The 19,216-nt window shown below is 42.2% G+C and overlaps 1 protein-coding gene across 1 annotated transcript in view; it reads left to right on the plus strand.

Annotated features, from left to right (window-relative positions):
- FNDC3B (fibronectin type III domain containing 3B) overlaps positions 1 to 19,216 on the plus strand; it is a 156,605-nt gene that overhangs the window by 78,834 nt on the left and 58,555 nt on the right. The window contains exons 6-8 of the mRNA XM_010179688.1: positions 7,885 to 7,943; positions 14,593 to 14,750; positions 16,950 to 17,009. Coding sequence (XP_010177990.1) covers positions 7,885 to 7,943; positions 14,593 to 14,750; positions 16,950 to 17,009 — 277 coding nt within the window. The remainder of the gene's footprint in view (positions 1 to 7,884; positions 7,944 to 14,592; positions 14,751 to 16,949; positions 17,010 to 19,216) is intronic.

Raw genomic sequence — 19,216 nt, forward strand, 5'->3', positions numbered from 1 at the left:
ATCTACTTTTGTATGAATCAGCTGTGCTGTTTTTAAAGGTGTACTTGACAAAAAGACGGCGAGGTGGCCGCTGCCTGTGGCAGCCTGCTGGTCAGCCCTTGTTTCTCTGCAAAGCTTTTAATGTCTTCTCAGACCCACGCAGCGTGTGGGCTGCTGTTAGGTAATAATAAAAGGGAAGCTTCCGAAAATGAAAAAAAAAAAAAGAAATTATTTTGACACAGAAAATAAGCTAAAGCAAGTCAAAAGTATGAGCGAGAGCTCTCCAAGAAGAGGTCCTGTGTGTGAGCGGGTTTTGATCCAGCAGATCCAGCCTGGGCGCTCTCTGCTGTGGGTTATGTCATTGTTTAATTTGGTGTTCCTTCAAAACCAGCCAGCTGCAGCCATATGCAGCGCGTTGCCTCTGTTATCTTCTTTGTCAGATGTACAAAGCGCTTTCTTAAGATGTGAAATGTATGCGATAGAGATGGGGGGTTGCTGTATCTTATGAAGAAAGCCCTTTTCTGCCTTCTAATGGACCAACTGCGTGTTCACAGTGGGAATTCGCTCAGATCTTCAGCCAATAAAGTAGGAGTTGTTATTGCTGTCTTCCAGCAGTAGCAGCAAAGAACCAGAGAAAAACAAACTCAATATGGCACTTGGACTCCGTTTGTCCCTTGCATCCAGCATTTCGTTTCCCTCCTGGGTCACTATGCATCTTATTTTCCTTGCTCCATCCCAACAAAAAACAGACATCAAAACAATGTTGGGAGACAGGGAGGATTGAATGCACGCATATTTATTTTCAAAACGTGTTTTAGCAGAAGTGACTTCGTTACATATGTCTGAGTGCTTCCACATCTGCTTGATGTGATGACACCTGATGCTTATCTGGGTGATAGCAGAGTCTTTTGTTAAAGAAGGATGGCTTGAAGCAGAGACACGAACCATGTGACGTGCATTTGCACTGCAGGTGTTTTGGAGAATCCTGCCCCATTGACAGTAGGATACTGAAGCAGTCAAGGAAAAATTGTTAGGTTAATAGGTACAGATTATGGCCAGGACATCTTTGAAACGTGATTAAATTCATGCCTAAAATACAGTGATGTTGAGGCTTAAATATAATTTATTCTTTGCTTTAAGTCCCAGTGAGTCAATATGGCTAGAGATTATTTTTTTTCTTATTTGATATCTGAAAATGTAAGTTTCTGGGGTTTATGCATGGTTTTTGTTTTGCTTGCCTGCAGATATTTAGTAGCTTGGCGGTTTTTGCTGCCTGTGTATGATTTGTCCAGTATTTGAAGGTCAAATGCTGGAAGATAAGCTCATAGACATCAAGTACGGCCTTTTAGCAAGAGGATTAAGATAGCAACAGTGGGAAGGTTCTTAGAAGTGGAAAACTTACGTGAGATGCTCATACACAGCAATTTTTGAAGATTTGGAGCATGTTTCAATGATTGGATCTTTTCTTGAAGTTGGATGACATTGATGTCTCTACCTTGGATATAGGAGCTGCAGTCAAGTTTTATCACTAGTGTTTTTATTAGCTTTCATGTAATTAGCTGAAATCTGAAATACTTAATATTTAGAACTGAAGTCTCATCCAGGTATTTATAGGCTTAATTAATAATCTTCCTTGGTGTATCGTATTCTAGCATGGTGTGATGGACTGCTTTGAAGATAAATATTTCTTTCACCAGTTTTTGATTCTGAGGGGCTCCCCATTTGCCCCCTGTGGAAGTGGTGCTGAGCAGAGCTGTATGAAGCACTACATGTTCATGGTGACACTGGCTTTGTTCTTCTGGGTGTCACATCTGTTAGCCAGCACATCGCCGTGCTGTTTATCCGTGACCTTGCCCTGCACTGGGCTGCCTCCCTGACAAGCTGGGAAGATGCATCAAATTGGATTAGGCAGGAATCTGTCCTAGGTCTGATTTTATTCAATATTTTCATTAAGGACTTGAAGGATGGATTAAGAATTGATTCTTATTAAATTATAGTCCATATCAGACGCTGATAGGGTTGAGAGTGCCTGGTGGGTTATGGCGAGGGAAGGAGGACAGGAGAACTAAGATGGCCTTGAAAGAAAAGCAGTTGGATCAAGACAAGAGCAAAGTATTATATTTTAGCCAGTCCTTCTCAAACTTGCATTTTTAATTATTTTTTTTTTACTGTGTAATAGTTCCCCACTGTGGTAGGTCTGTACTATGTCTGCAGTGGTTCTGGGAGGTATACTAGACTGCAAAGACCAAGATTCAAGTTACTCTGTAGACAAAGAGAAGAAGAAACCTCAAAACTGGCTCTGTGAGTGGGTACATCGCTCCTCAGCTGGTGCTGCTGGGGCCTTGGCTGCAGTGTGGTGGCCAGGGCTGCTACTGCGTCTTCAGAAGGATGGAGACTGATTCAAAAACCATTCCCCAGGAGAGCAGTGAGTGGGATCTTTGACCTGGTAAATACAAGTACGGATGAAATGAGCTTGTATCATTTAAAGAGAAAAAATGCTGTCAAGTATGTGAAAGGTTGAGACAAACAAAGCATCAATGAACTCTCCTGTGGTGGGACCGCAGGAAAGAAGTAATAAGTTTAAGATGCAGCAGGGAAAGTTGAGGAGATCTCTTCCCAGTGATGAGGAGAGTTAGAGGCTGTGGTAGATTGCCTGGCCAAGGAAGGTTTGAGATTGCTGCAACCGCGATGTGGGAGGTTATTTATTGATTTAATTAGTTAAAAAATGGCTGGGCAGACATCTCTGAGGAGTGGTTTAGCTATAGACAATTGTGTTACAGTGTGGGAGCATGGACTCGGCTGTGTCACGTCCCTCAGGTCCTGGTTTCTGTGACTCAGCTGCAGCGTGGCGTCTGCAGTTTTAGGCTTGTCCTTGTACAAGAAGTGTTTTGATGTGTATTTCTACAGTTCTCCAAAATTAAAAAGTCTGTATGCGTTCTTCTTTGTGTTGTAGGCTTTGACACCGTCAGACAGCTCACAAAGGAGCCTGGGCTGTGTTTTGAAGAGTTCATTTTCTTGCGAGTTGTAGGTTGTGCTGTACGTGACTAATGAAAGATCTTTTGTAGCATAAAAGCTGGTCACAGCCCCAATAAATCTGGAACAAATTCAGAGAGAGCATGTCATGTTATGACTGGCATATCTGTGAGCATGGAGCTCTGCTCGAGAGCTAGCCTAGAAGTGTGCGAAGCGCTGGTGCTGATGTCATTCCCTTGGAATGGAAAGGCTGTTGAAACAGTAAATACTTTCTGTGGCCAGAAGCTAAGTCTTGAGCTGGACCTTTTCCTCTCCACAAGGGAAAGAATGCAGAACAAACCTAAAATCTGTATTTGCAATGGGAAAATCTTAATTAGTTTACAGCTTTTAGTTATTTCAAACCATTTACATACACAGCTGCTGTTCGTGCAAACATGAAAACTATTCATGAAAACTTCAACTTACCTTGCAATGACAAGTATTTTTCTTCCTGTTTTTAAAGCTGTGCTTGGTGTTCAAAAGTATGGTTGGAAAGGTCTGAAAATGATATTTGTACTGTACGTGCAGAAAGGAACATAGACACGGGCAAACCGAAGCATATAATAAGAGGCTTTAGTTCAGCAAGACTTAGCATTGAAACCCTGCTAGCACCAAACAGCTGCTGGGAAAGGATTTACTTTTTAGGGCCGTTTACTCTTGGTTGTATCTGTGGACTTTCGGTTATGACCCAGAATTCTGAAAAAAGAGAGGTGACCAAAATACAAACTCAGATGTGGTCCAGGTCTTACAGCTGGTGTTTTGGCTATGGAAGCTTAGTCTGAAACACTGGATCCAAATAACCCACAGCCTGGGAGTGAGAGCCTGGGGCTGTGACTTGGGACAGCTATAATATCTCTTAGACACTGGGATCTGCAGGATATCTTGGATTTTTGTACTGTCCCTCAGAGGAACCCACTGAGCATTCACAAGGAATTCATCCCCACCCCCAGCTTCCTCCTAGGAGGAAGAGTTTTGCCACGACAGATGTGGGGAGCAGATGTTGAGAGGAAAAGTTATAACGGGACAATGACCTGGAGTGGTAGCTGGGCTCTCTTGACGTGACTGAGCTGCTGTTCCCGCTGGCAAAGGGAGTGGCCGCTGCCTGTCCCTGTGAGCCCCACTGCTAATGTCAGGGGGTGACATATGGAGCTTTAATGTCTTCGTGTCGGATACTCGGAGCTAAATTAGCCAAGGAAGAGAGAGGAAGGGACAAAGATTTTATTAAAAACAAACCAGCTGTTGCCTATTCAAGGACAGTTAGTGTGAAGTAGGTGACTCATGCCCAGCTACCCACCACCTTTCCTGAGCAGCTGTAGGTAGTTTTTCAATTTTAGTCTCCTGTTTTACATCAGGGCTTCCCCTTTTCTTCCTCCTGTTCTTCCCCGCCTTTCCACTGCTGCATCTGGGAGATGCTCATGCTCCTCGTCCCTGGCTGCTCCAGTGAGCTGATCTGGTGGAGGAGTCTCAGGGGCTGATGAGTAACAATAATAGTGAGCTGGGGAAAAAAGGCTTTTCACCATTTCTCTATTGCCAGCACAGAGCATATAAGATGTTGGTTTTTTCCTCTCTATTATTTTCTTTCCTCTTCTCATGACAGAAAATGATAGAGAGGAAAATCAGCAGGATTTCAGCTCCATGTTGGCATGGGGGAAAGATGCTGCACTTGACAGTGTGTTATGAGAGAGGTTGGTGGGTAAGACCAACTTCCCACGGAGGGAGGGATTCATGACAGGTCCCATCCTCCTTAGCTTGGTCTGGCACAGGAGACTGGATGGTGACATTCATTACTTAAAGGAGATCAACCATCCATAGAAGCCTGAGAGTTTTTTATGGCTCTTGAAATGGGAAACTATTTGAAATATTGTAAGAACATGACAATTCTGTGAGCTGCTCGCTCTCTCCCCAAAAGGTTGGCTTCAGTTTTATTAACGAGTTTTTCCATGGGGCAGATTTGCGTTGTTGTTTTTCTAGGTTTCGGACAGAAGTTGGGCTTGATGACCTCTCCTGAGGTCCCCTTCCAACCTGAGTTATTCTCTGATGTTTTTGTAGAAATCACTCGTGCATATTTATCGCTTTCTGTCTTAAAATTTACATTTGCTCTATTTTCACAGGGCATTACCTGTTATTCATGCATGGGGTTTTTTGTTTGAATTCAGAGCAGGGCTCTAAGGCACACACTGTTCTTTCCATATGGTACAGTGAATTCAAAGCTTGTGAAGAAAGGGCACGTATTACTACAGAGTTTTCTTTCTTTCCTGTTGTTCCTGTAAAATGATTCATGGCATTAGCAAATCAACGACATGGGATACATCGGCTCTATGTGGGGGAAGTGGTTGGTGTGTGCACAAGTGATCACTTGCATCTGACAGATCTTATTCTTTAGAAAATGTGATGCAGCACCCATCCATATTTGTATTATTCATCAACTTTAAATTCTTTTTTTTTTTGCACTCACATTGTCATGTCTTAGGTCTGTGTGTCCCCCATTCCCACTCTCCCTCTCCCTAAAATCTTTGATGAAGACTTCTCTTCTTCCATCTCCACCTTATCTGTATACATTCTCAGTGACATAAGTATTCACACTGTCCACATAAATATCCATATGTCCTTAATAACTCAAAGGCTTCAGTATATCTGGTACTTGGAGCCTTCTTGTGAACAAGCTACACATTTGGGGAGCTAATATAAAAACTTTCTTAGTAGGACCCTTCGTTGAGAAGTCTGATGTGCTCTTCAATTATTTGTTTGCTGGGTATACCCAGCTCCCTTAGGTCTTCAAGTCAGTTCCTGTGTTTGGAGCAGTTTGAACCTTCAGCCCTGACCTGCAGGGGTGGGAGGACTGCCTGACTGTACAAAGCAATCGTTTTTCAAGGGAGAAGGAAGTGAGATTTCTGTGGGCTTCAGGGTTTATTTTCCTCTCCTGCTTCATGTGACACAGATAGCATCCTTGCTAGAAAGCAGAGGGGAAAGAAAATTCAGTCCACATGTTAGGGATTTAGGGTAGAGAATGATTCACGCTTAGCTTCTAGGGGTTGTAATTAGGGGTGACATAATAACAGTAAACTTTCAATAGTATAGTAGCAGCGTTTTTGTTACACTCTATAGCTGCAGAAGCTGCTTCTCATTAGCATCCCTTTGAGATAAGCCCATAGGACCTCTGCAGTTTCCAGGTCTGGATCCAGGCTTTTGTGGCACACTCCTACTTCTGTACCGATGCTGACAGGAGCCCTGAATTCTGAAATACCCCAAACTTTGATTACATTTTCATTTGGATTAGCATCTCAACCTTTTCCTTAGCCATTTTAGTCCATCTGTGTAGTTTTCAGGTCAGTATTATCTTATGCTGGCTAAATCCTGCCAGTTTATACACTTTATAATACATTCTAAGGGTTATCTGCTATGGAAAAAACCAATCATGCTATCCCCCTTTTCTCCTGAGTTATTACTACTACTCCTTTTCCAAGTGGCTGAGACTAAAAGGAATCTGGGAATGCATGAAGCAGGAGATCTGTCATTCCCACTCCACACCAAAGGTGCATTCTTGTAGGGAGAGATGGGCATTTACACTGGAGTTCAGCCATCAGCATTCAGCCAATTCTATTTTTTGGCAGCCAAGCACATGGAATTTTTAAAAAGATGATGTACATTTTAAAAGCAGGTCACAGACAAAAATAAAGACACATTCTTGGGCTGCAAGAAGTAGGTCAGGCTTTGGGGGAATCATTTGCAAAAGCTGGTGATCCGATCTTACCAGTTTTGCTTTATTAATATTTTTTGCTCCCTATGCCAAATTTAGATGCTTTTTATAAAGAGGTCCTGCTTGTTTTGCTTTAGGTGCGATGCATTCTTCTGCTTTGGCTAGCAAACTTCTTACATTAACATTTAAAAAAAAAGAAAAAAGAAAAAAAAAAGGAGAAAAAAACCTGTTCCTAGTTTTCCATGAAGAACACTGTAGTGGAAAGTGAGGCCTCTTGTGCTGCGGTCCAACAGGAATAAAGCTGCTTTGTGTCACCTCATTACTCTTAAGCTGATGTTTTACCTCAAAATGTTTTCTGGGGGGAGGATGGGGGAAAGGCTGATTCCAGTGCTTAGATGATCGCCTCTGCAGCACCTTCTGTGCTCAGTTAATGTGTATAATTTAGGAGAAGCATTTTGCACTGTGCCCTGTGATAACGCTGTGTAGCCCCTGCAAGAGCTGCTGTACCAGCCACCAGGCTTGGGGAGGGAGGAGGGATTAGTGCTCATCAGGCATCCCAATTAGCCTGGCGTGACTTTATTGCCTCCACGGTTGAAGGTGGCTGTTAAATGGGCTTTGAGCACATTTAAGCATACGTAGCTGTAGGGTGGGTGCTGGGGCTCGGAGCGGGCGCTCTGCACAGCTTGGTTGGGCTTTCCCTGCGTGGGACAAGGATGCCCATGCTGTCAGGTAGCCCAGGACAGCCCAGCTCCACACCAACGGCAGAGTAAGGATGTGTTTGGTAATGAACCAGGGTTGAGTTCAGCAGTAATGGAGCTGTAGGAAACCCTGGGCCTCTTCCATGGCTGAGCTTTGGAAACAGAATGGTTTTGCTCTGTGAAAGCAAATCCGAATTAATAACATTGTTTGTGGAGGATACCTCTGCAAATAATCCCACCTTTCTGAATATCTGTAATTACTGGAAGTTTCATTCCCTCTCTTTTCTCTTTTATACTTAAAAAATTATTAATCCATGTAGCTCCATACCTTAAATTCACAAGAGCAAAACAGCTGAGGCTCATTTGCAGGTAATGTCTCTCTCTCTCTCTGTCTCTCTCCTATTTACAAATTCCTGAAGAATTATTGACATAGCTGACATTTTTGTTTCATTTCGGTCATTTATTTTTCTTCCTATTTCCACATTCTCTATTTTACAGAATTTGATTCAGAAACAAAAAGGGTTCAAGACATTCTTTCTGGAATGGAGAAACCACAGGTATGTGATCCCAAACTGCCACACACACGCATAAAATAGCAAATGTGATAAGTAACTATGTCACAGCATACTAGTGATTTCACAAGAGAGCACCTCTGAATATTTTCCTTAATAGATTGTCATGGCTGTATTGATCTAACTCATTTTGCTGGGATATAAATTTGAAACATCTTTTAAGCTCGTGGGTATTTGTGAGCTCTGCCCACTGCAGGAATTGCACCGGTCGCCTGTTGCCAGAGGACAGCTCCCAGTATTTGTACTGCAGTGGGGAACTAGGCACCCTGGGCTGATTTGCATTGCTCCTGCCCCCTCTCCCCTGGGTTTAATTTTATTTGTCATGAGCAATTTATGTCTGTAATCATGATTAAATTAAGCTAATTCCATTATTCAATGGCAATTGCTATATTCTAAGTTTGTCCGAGCCGTAAAAGCACGTGAATTGGAATGGAATTGAATCACCATGTAAATAATGGTAATGCTAGGTGTGACCACAGTCTGGTAAGTTTATTAATAAATCTGGTTGCAAGCCCTTAGGATGTGGTGGTTTTTCTAGTTTGGTATGTCAGATGAAACCCAGAAGGGTATTGTGGCTCTAAATGAAAGGTCCAAACAAGCACTGCAAGAAGCAGCCCCAAGGCAGAGGAAGACGGCCGTGCTTTGGGAGTTTCACCTCCTTTGCTCTGTCAGGGCTCAGGCTTTTCTCTGTCTGGCTGGGAAGCTAGTAAAAAAGTAAGCAAATTTAAAAAATAGTGGTTGGGAGGCTCATCTAAAGACTGGGTTCAACAGTAGTTGGTAGGGACTGATATGAAGAAATTTGGCAGTGGGAGTGTGAAGAAGTGGCTGTTCCTCAGATGCAGAAGTGGGGGAGCTCTGGGAGAGGTGGGGTGAGCACGGGCTGGGTTTTACTTTTAGAGTCTGTGCTCTTCGATGCTTTTGTTCTAGGTACAAAAGGTGTTCAGTCTTAAATGGCTCCATCAGTGGGTGTTGGGTCCTACTGTCATGGCATCTACAGGAACAGGTTCAAAGCCAGCCAGAATCTAAACCAGACCTGCAGAGACGATAAATACCAGGGGGGTGCAGCCCGAGAGGCTGTTTGCAAGAGGAAAGTTGCTTTATTTAATGTGAAACAAGCGGTGGTACTAAGCTGAAGACTTGAGAGAAGAGTTTCTGGGAGATCAGAAAAGAAGAAAGTGCACCTAGCACAGAATTAGGGTAGTTCGTTGTATGGAGTGAGTCAGTATGTTTTGTTTTGACGATGACCTGAATGTCACTCATTGGGTAAAACTCCACAGCTGATGCCTTTTAGAAAGATCCAGAGAGCTGATGTGAAAAATGTCTTATTTCATACTTCTATCTGTAGAGGTGAGGAGGGAAGCTATTTGAGGGGTTTGCAGAATTCTGAGCTCTGTACATTAGGTTTATGGTAACCAGAGCATTTAAAACAGAGAGAAGCAAAAAAACCAAAAAATAGACAAAAATAATTTTCCTTGAATCACTTCGAAAATAGGAGCCTTCTTTTTGGGGAGGGGGGAGTGGAGGGAACCTAAAGTATGACAAAAACTAGTTCAATAATAATGACATTAAGTGAGATGATGCTGGGAATTATCTATTATTCTCTCTGTGACTTTGACAGTTATGAGTAATTAAAGTCATAGGAGTCTCACAAACCATTAATTGCTATGAATGATTATGTGTGTGCACAGTCAGTATTATATCTGATAGAAATACATCACGTTATGCATAGTCAGCTGGGCCATATTTCTTGGTAAGCCTTATGCATATATGAACGAAAAATAAAACAACATATAGAAGAATGATTGTGTAGAAAGAAGTGACACAATTAAAACAGAAGGGCACAGAGCAGGAAGTCAGCGGCAAACCAAGGAAGTGATGCTGTGTCTGCAGTGCATGACCTCTGTGATGAGGCCAGTCGTGGAGAGTTGGGGCTGTTCAGCCTGGAGAAGAGAAGGCTCCAGGGAGCCCTTGGAGCAGCCTTCCAGGACCTCGAGGGGCTACAGGAAAGCTGGGAAGGGACTGTTTACAGGGGCATGGAGTGATAAGACAAGACGTGATGGTTTCAAACTGAACAAAGGTAGAATTAGATTAGATATAAAGAAGAAATTCCTCACTGTGAGGGTGATGAGGCACTGGCGCAGGTTGCCCAGGGAAGCTGTGGATGCCCCCTCCCTGGAAGTGTTCAAGGCCAGGTTGGATGGGGCTTTGAGCAGCCTGGGCTGGTGGGAGGTGTCCCTGCCCATAGCAGGGAGTTTAGGCGGGGTGATTTTTAATGTCCCTTCCAACCCCAACCATACTACGGTTGATGTGTCCAAATGAGCAGCTCTCTCCGCCATCTGAAGCTTTCTGAGCCACTCCTCCAGGGGACTCCACAACCGTGGTATCGGTTGCAGCCGTCTTTAATCTACATTGTCCACATACCTCTCTGTGATAAAACCTCTCTCACCTTGCCAGAGTACAAAATATACACACTATTTAAATGATTAATTTCTAAAACGTCTGCTTTCAATAGCACATATTGTCACCTGCAACCAAACTGTAAATTTAGTCGTAGTTTTATCCCTTTGACAGCAGAAATGTTAAAATAAGCCAGCCTCTGGCTTTTTTCCCACATTTTTAAAAATTTAAACAGAAATATATTTTTAATTCACATTATTTAAGACAAAGTAAGCATTCTCTAAAGTGAATACCTCAGCGAGGAAAGGGAAACTTGATTCTGGGTTTCCGAAGTGGTGGGGGGCAGCATCGCTGTGGCTGCCGAGCGACTTGGGGGGACATCACCTCCCATAGGGAAATGCTGCAGATACACAGGGTCAGAGCTCAAATGTTAGTTTGGCTTTCCACAGGGCAGCCTGCTCCTGCTGACTCACTCTGCAGAGAAACTCATATTTAATCATCGGGATTTTCACCTAAAACTGCAGGATTAGACCCATAGTTTAAAAGCGAAATCTTGACCTGGTAATAACCGTGAATTCATTTGACCCCCAGCTCTTTCAAACGTTGCCCTCGGGGGAGTAAATGAATGTTACTTGCGGTGTTGTTCTCACACACACAATGAGACCCCGAACCACACGATGCCTGTGAATGCTAACCTGGAATCTGAAAGATAATGAAAGTTGTACAGAAACATTGTTCGTTACCTGAAAGACGGGAAGGGCCGGTATTCATCAGTCTTGTAACCTTATTAAAGTAGTGCAGGAGCTGGGATTCTTTCCCAGGGGCTTTTATAAAATAATTATTTACACCACCGAGTTTTGGTAGCGTAGAAAGCAGGCATTTACTGTGTAAACTGAGAAGTTTTCAGAAACTAATTAACTGTGCCTTTCACCAGACACACAAAACTTGTGGGAGAATCTTGTGTTCGGTCTCAGCTAAAAGGCTGAGCCAGTCCTGTTCAAAGTGAGCACAGCAATTCTGGGGACAGATGAGATGCACTGGGGTTACTAGAAAGCAGCACAAAGGTTTACCTGCCCAGCCTGTGAAGAGGTGCTCTGGCTGCTGGTATTTTGGTTGGGTGAAATTAGGGCACTGTTGATGAACAATGAACTGTTTCAGTAACAGCTAAGGATTTATGTCTGCAAATTGAGTAGTGACATGAAGCCCACCATCGTGATGTTGGCTGTGCTTGTTCCTTACAGCACGGAAAGCTCTGGTCCAGATCTGTTCAGCTGCTCAGTATCTTTGGAAAGGCGCTTGTTTTCCCAGGTGTAAAGCAAGAAAGGTTGGGGTTAAAGCTACTGAGCTGATTTGCGAGTGCCTACCTGTTATTCTCAGCATATCATAACCCCATTTATTTAACTTGCCCTTTTTCACAGCAAAGCTAGTGCTTCCTGCTCCAGGTAGGAGTTCCTCGGTAAAGTTAAGTGGTGGCTTTGGCCATTAAATCAGATATTGAAGAGATCCGCCTTTGGCTGGAAAACGTGATACGATATCGAGCCTGTTAGCGGGTGAGCAGCAGATAGATTTATCTCTGGCTGTACAAATAAATCCGCTCCCAGTGCCTGCGCCGACGTGCACAGCACTGGTCTGCTTTCTGTACCCAGGGAGGGTATGGATTTGCCTTTTTTGACTTTTATCATGCAGGTGGTGACCTGTTACTTGCTTTGCTACACTTGCTGTGTGTACTCAGTGCAGCTAAGAATTGCATTTAATGATTTCTGGGGCTTATTTTTAAACCTCCCCCAGAAGTGCCTGTGTACGTAAGGCCACCAAGGCAGCCACTCCACACTGGATCAGTACGAAGTTAATGGTGTGGCTGGAGCAGCTTACTTTGGACTTTTATCCTCTGCATGGAAATGCCTGCACACCGAGCTCAGAATAACAACTGAACATTTTCTAGCAGTTAGTCCCTAAGACACTTTCTCTTATTTTAAGAAACTATAAAAGACCAAGCTTTTCACAGATTGCTAAAGTTCATGAAAGGCCAGAGTTTTTGCCCTATGCAGAATATATACGTGTGTCCTTGTGAGTAGTCATAGAGAAAAACATTTCAATAGTACATTGGCAGGATATCATGCCTCCAGCTCCAAGTCTGGCTGAATTTATGAAAAACAATTATGCAAGCATATTTCCATAATAAAAGAAACTTTGTGTTGATGGGCTGAGCTGGCATAATAGTAATGTATGTTAAAAAGTCTATTTGGATCTTCCTATCCAGTTTTCTGATCAAAATATTATTTAAAAAACAGACTTTTAGCTTTAAATATCTTTGTCACAATTTCATTCACATACATGTGTGTATATATGTGTCTCAAAAATTTAACTTGTCTTATTTGAATCATTCAAGATTCTTATAAGCTATCTAGTCCAGTATCAGTTTTCACTGGTCCAAGGTTTTTAAGCAAACATTGACTTCATAGCATCAGAAAAATGTGATTAGAGCAAGAAATCCCATGAAAATTCATACAAGAATTTGCACGTTCACATTTTCTACAAAAACGCTTGATACTACTTAAAACTTCTTGCCTTCCAACTTGTTTTTCACATTAGGTTGAACAGAGGTTTTGTTTTTGGCAAGAGTTAAGTGTGCTGCTGTAAATTAAAATCTTCAACTTTTGCGAGCACGGCGTTGAAGTTGAGATGAGACGCTCCGTGGTGGCACCTCCTTGTCAGTCTGTTCAAAACAGACTTATGACTTGCTCAGAAAGAATCTGCTTGATATATGGGTATTGTACACAACACTTGTGGTGCTCTTCAGCTGGAAGCAATGTGCTTGCACGTGAGAAGTTAAGTATTCTCCATTATATCACGATATCCAGAAGCCGCATTTGTAAACAAACAGTCCCTGGAAGCTGATTGCGAATATTTCATTACCAAATCATTTATGGGTTAGGTATTTGTCTCAGTAGAAATGTAGGAAACATGTAACTAAGCACCTGCATCATTCGTCTTACACCTTCTAAAACAACGTTTTGCTCTGTGTGTTTGGAAAAACCTGTTAAAATAATAGGACCAGTGAAATTTGATGCATAGGAGAAATGTATAAAGAATATAAAACCTTGTGCTTTGATTTCTTCTCATGGAAGCTAGCTCAAATAATATTCCTCACGTTCTCACTAGAATTAAGAAAGAAGAATTTAGTCTTTTCATTATGGCAGAGAGCCTGAGGCTTTGAGGCTTCGAGGCTTCCCTGGCCTTTTTTCAGAAGACGTGCATAAAAACGGTGTGCTGCCTGTCTGAGACAGCCAATGCAACCATTGTTTTTTACTACTTTTTCATCTGAGATAGTGGCGGAGGGGTGGCTATGTTTTTGCCCTCTTTTTTGGCTTGATAACAGCAGGCTGTTCTCTGGGAAACTGCTGGTGGCTCTGTGCAGCTGATGAGCGATGCTGCGACGTGGCGCCAGCGGGCTCTCCTGGTGAGAAAGGCTGTGAGCCTCTTCCAGAAAAATACAGCTGCTCTGATAAAGTTGTTTTGCTGCAGGGGTTTGAGGTAGTTCTTCCATGTTTCATTAAAAGAGCATCCTCACCCATCTGCCATTGAGGTGTTGCTCTAGAGCTGTGCCCGGGAGTGACTACTGATCATCCGTGTGGTCTTTTTGGCTACAAAGTGGTTGGTTTGTGATGTAATTTTTAATTGGTGGGTTGGGCATACATAATGATTCTCCTTGGTAGTTTTGAGTCAGCATAACCTTGCCAATTGAACTGGAGCTTTGTACATATTCGCAGTTGAATTATTGTTGTTTCAGACTACAAGAAGGAACAGGATGACTGAAACAGCCATCAGAGTATCGTTAGAGAATCTCACTAATGAAAGCTTTATCACTGTGCACAAGACAATCTACAGGATAAAGTCTTTGTTCCACTTGGTTCCACCTCCCCTCTGGTAATGGCCAGGGCAGTGGGTACCTCCAGAACGATGCGAGGTGTCCTTTGCTGGATGCTTAGACGGTGATGGGCCAGCTCACTGCAGAGTGACATCTCTCTGTATTCCTCATCGGATGAAGATCAGTTTATGCCATGAATCTGTATTTTTGTTCATGTTGTCGATAACCGTTTTTGACCCTTTGCTATTCACTTCTAGCTCTGAAATGTCCTTTTTACAGGAAACTGATTGTGAAGATGCAAGCAAAAGGCAAATACTTAGAGGACAGTATTTTTCTTGGAATTCAGAGTAATTCATGTTTCTTTTATAGGTTACAAATATTCAAGCAAGAACAGTTTTACTTTCCTGGTCACCTCCCACTGGCCTTCTAAATGCAGATAGACACAACAACGGTTTGCCTTACACCTGTACCTACGAGGTTGCCTTATCAGATAAAGGGAGGGATGGAAAATACAAGATAATTTACAGGTAACAGCATCATTTTTACACTTGTGTTGCTCCCAGACTGTGGTTTTTTGTTAGGAATACATTCTCTGAGCTTTTCAGGATATATTTTGGCATGCCCACTGATAGCAGAGGAAAGGCACGTTGGAGCACCTTGTAATTGCTCCCTCGCTGTCCTGTCAGCCCTTGTTGGCGGAGCTTGGAGGGACTGGTTGAGTGCATGTCCCAGGGTCCCTAATTGCCTTCCCCTCCATCCTCCCGGCACATGGCAGATCTTGCAGACGATGCTGTCTCTCCCATTGCCAAAGAAAAGGTTACTTTTTCTCTTACACTAAATGTCAGCTTTCATGTATACCATGCAGGCAGGATAGCTGCCTTCCTAATGGGCTAAGTGTGTGTGGACTTGCAGAATTAAGAGCAGTAAAGCTTGCTTTTTGTGCTAAAGAGCAGAAGTTGAGGGCTTTACCACTTCATAGTGTCTTAGATGAGCCAAGGAGGGAGCACAGCAATCAGTAGGCTACACAGGCTCCCCAGAAAAACCCGAATACTTGGCTCTCAGCAGGCTTCAGTAAAAATTCTGAGGGATTTCTCTGTCTCTCTTTCCAGTGATCCTCTGAGCTCATTCTGTGATCAAGTACATATGGTGCTAGGCCTTTCTTTTTCCCCGCTAATGATGTCTAGGATAGCAGATTTTGAGACGTGACCTTGGCTGTTGTGAAATAGCTAGTCCTTCCCAAATCCCATTAAATAGAGTCCAGGTGGTACAGCATTTATGGAATTACCTCTTGAGACCGAGCTATCACCTTTCTTAAAATGTCCTGTGAATTAGGGTATTCCTGGTGTGCTAAAGGTTGGTCTGCATAAACTGCCATGGGTGATAGAAAAAGAGCATATTGACCAGGGAATTGCTGCCTGATTTATTATTTTCCTGGTATTTACACTAGCCAGCATGACCATCTCACTAGGTTAATGTGCACCACTGAGCTCTTAAAATGGGAAGGACAATTTCTAGTACTTCTTGTGCTTGCTGGTGTGGTGGCTGCACATTCTCTCCTGGTTATGAAATGTTGTGCATCTGTTTTAAAGCTGCTCGCAGTGATCTGTCTCCTGCTGCTGGCCAGAGTACAGCCATTAGCTTAACGTGGTACACTCCATCACGAGCAGCAGTAATCATTATTACTATAGGCAAAAGAAAGCCTGCAATATGTTGAATACATTGTCTTTGCAAAGAAGTGCACTCATTTCAGAGGGGGAAAAAAAACCTGAATTTGCATAGGAATGGACTATATGAAAAAAATAAGGGTTTTTTTGGTGGATTTCTGGCAGCCTCGTAGGCATGTGCTTTCTGGTTGATTTTGAGGTATCTCCCTCTATTTGTCCAACTATCTATAAAATATTTCTTTATGCCAAACTGAGACTTTTCTTGTTTCTCATATTTTAATACAATCATGAATAAGCCAAGCACTCGCATGAGATGGCTATTACTTATTAAGCACTGACCTGTACCTTAATCTTCGCAGAACTGGCAACACGTGACTGAGCCTAGTGTTGATTTACCAGCAAACAAGCCAAGAAGAAAAAGAATAACCCTAGCCATGTTGGCTACATTTGAAATTAATAGATTGTATGCTGGTTTTTTTCCCTAAAATATCTGAAACTCTCTGCTTTTACTTTTCTTGGTGTTGAAAGAGATCTGGGTCCAGCTGTTAGGGCTTTAATTAACATCTCCTGGCCATGGTCCTCATAGAGAGTGTGGTTCTGGAAGAGAAAGCAAATAAGTGAAACAGTTGTGCAAGAAACTGTACTTTTTCCTCTGAAGATCAATCACTGTCACTTTTAATGAAATATTTTGAAATAGTGAGTGTGCAGAAAGTACAAAAGTAATGTATAGGTTTTGCTCTTTTCAGCTCTGGGAGGGCTGAAAAACACAACGAGCTTTATGCAAATATCAACAAAATGTAAGGATAGTATTGAAATAAAGCAATATAGCCAGTTTTCTGCTATGTATATGGTGCTTTATAAAGTTTACAGGAAACATTGTGTGTTGACAGATTGTTCGTGTATTGTGTCCTGTTTTTACTACTGTTTTTCTGTGGTGGGTTGTTTTTTCTTCTTTCAAATCATAATATGAGGGAGTCACTAGTCACTGGAAAATCACTAGCTGTGCTAAGTGTGATGCTGCTTTTCAAAATGTGTTGATATGTTGGCTTTTTTTTCCTGCAGTGGAGAAGAATTAGAATATAACCTGAAAGACCTTAGGCCAGCAACAGATTATCACGTCAGGTGAGTTAGTGTGACTATGAATGTCACTTAAATATAAACTCTGCAATTATATTAGAATCAATGTCAATGTTTTTTATCTAATTATACAGCGTAGCTCAAGAATTTCATGGTCATCTCTGTAGGTGTTTTTTCAGTGACTTCTAAAGATTTTCTGACAGATTTTTATCTCAGATTTCAAGTTATGACAGTGCTTTTTGAACAATACATTTTCTGTCAGGTAGTTGGCATTGCTATAGTAAGAGACAAAAAGACATCTACATATCTGTATTTCTGTCTGTATATATAACAGGCCTGGAAGTGCTTGTTTATCAAACTGGGATATCTTAAATCTTCAAAATTAATCTAAAGCAAATGGTGTTTGTCCATTTATTGTAATACAAGTGTGCTAGCTCTGAAAGTACTCCAGCAGTTTTTCCATAAATATTCCTTGCTTCATGAAGTAAACCTGCTGATCCATCTGGCCATAGGAATTTCAGCATTTATTCCAAAAAATGAATCCACACTGGTCTGTCTTGATATTTTTAGAGTATATTTCTCTTTGATTCTGAAATATGTTTTACACATTTATTAAATTATTCTCAGTTTTGCTCCCTGATGTTTTTAACACCGTCTGTGGTGTTATCTGCTCGTGCTGGACTTTTTTTATAGACTTTACTTATGAACCAAGGCTTCAGATTCACATCCTGTTCACTTATGTTCAATATCCTTTTAAAAAATAATCCTGTCACTCCTGTCTGTTGTTTCCTTCTGTTTTTCCAGACAAGGGCTAGGTTTGGCAGGCTTTTTCCCATCAAGGCTCCCACTGTTTGTTAAACTTTGAAGAACAAACTCTCTGCTTCTGAGCTCTAAAAAGAACTCAGCACCAAAGTATCTGTCTTGCTCTGATACTGTAGCTTTTTTTTTCAAGGATGTTTTCTAGTGGAGGCCTAAAATGAACTTTTCAAGTAGAAGTAGAAGACCAGAAGTAACTTCTGGTAAATAAGTGAGAGACCCAGGCACCAGGTTGAGCAGCAGTCCCAGCCCTAGCAGCAAACAGATGGTAGCGAGGTTGTAAGCATCTGAGCATCATTTTCAAAGCCAGCTTCAATCGGAAAAGCAGTCACCACGTACAGCGTGGCATTGAGATCTCATGCCATTTTTAGGGACATTGGGGTATTTTCCCTGTGTCCTGGCTGACTTCTTTCTCCCTACATACAGCTTCCTCTGCCTTCCTGTAGGTCTGCCGAATTACAAACCATTTGTGAACAGTTAGCAGGAACAAAACTGTTTTAAAAAAGTGACTGTCAAATATAAAAATCAGATTTAGAAGGCAGCAGCGTGCATTTGCAGTGGAGGGAACCTGCACCAAGAAAGCCGACTGTTTGCTATTCGTGACCATTTTTTTCTTCACTGAAACTGCATTATGTATGAACAACTGTGAAGAAATAAATCTGTTAAGTAAGGAAATTCATGGGGTCAGCAGTTACTCGGCAGATTGCCTTGGGTCTCCGTAACCTTGGCAGCATCTCCCAGCTCTTGGTCTAATCACAGATGAGCTGCTTGAGCTTGCTCCTGCCCTGCTGAGCCCTGGACACCCAAGACAACCTGGTTCGCTCTGCATTTCATCAGGGAGTATAATTTTGGGAGCTTCAGAGATGACCGTGCTCAGTGTTTCAGTAACTTGCAGAAGCAGCTCGTTAAGCTCATTTTCACATGGTTGTATACTCTGATGGAGTGTTTGATGCTTAGCTATGCTGATTTCTGGCACACGTACGTGTCGCTTGCCAGATGCAGACTCAATTAATTAATTGCATTTGTTTTCACTCCTGACCGCTAACAGTTGATGGCTAAAGCAGCACTAGAGCAGTTCTTGTGAACCTCCCCCAGAAGGTTGGTTTCTAAGTAGGTGGTCGTTGTACATAAACTACTCTTATCTACTGAAAACAAATTTAGAAATTGCCCTTCCTTAAACTCTGCATTCAAGTACACAGTAGCAACAGCCAGCTCAGAGGTCATTGTCTGGTCACAGTTTGAACATTATTTTGAGTAGAAGACTTCCAATTTGCACTTTTCTTTTGCTGTATGGAAAATGTGAAGGGAAAAAATAACACCATTAATTTTTCAGAGAAAAGCACCTCGTCAGGAAGTGCTCAGCTATATTGTATTTGCTTTCCCACATTAGTTGGTACTCTGTATCGCACTCTGTGCTGATGTATGGAGGATTTGCA

Source organism: Mesitornis unicolor, unplaced genomic scaffold, assembly GCF_000695765.1.
Source record: "Mesitornis unicolor isolate BGI_N332 unplaced genomic scaffold, ASM69576v1 scaffold2010, whole genome shotgun sequence".
Taxonomy (NCBI): Eukaryota; Metazoa; Chordata; class Aves; order Mesitornithiformes; family Mesitornithidae; genus Mesitornis; species Mesitornis unicolor.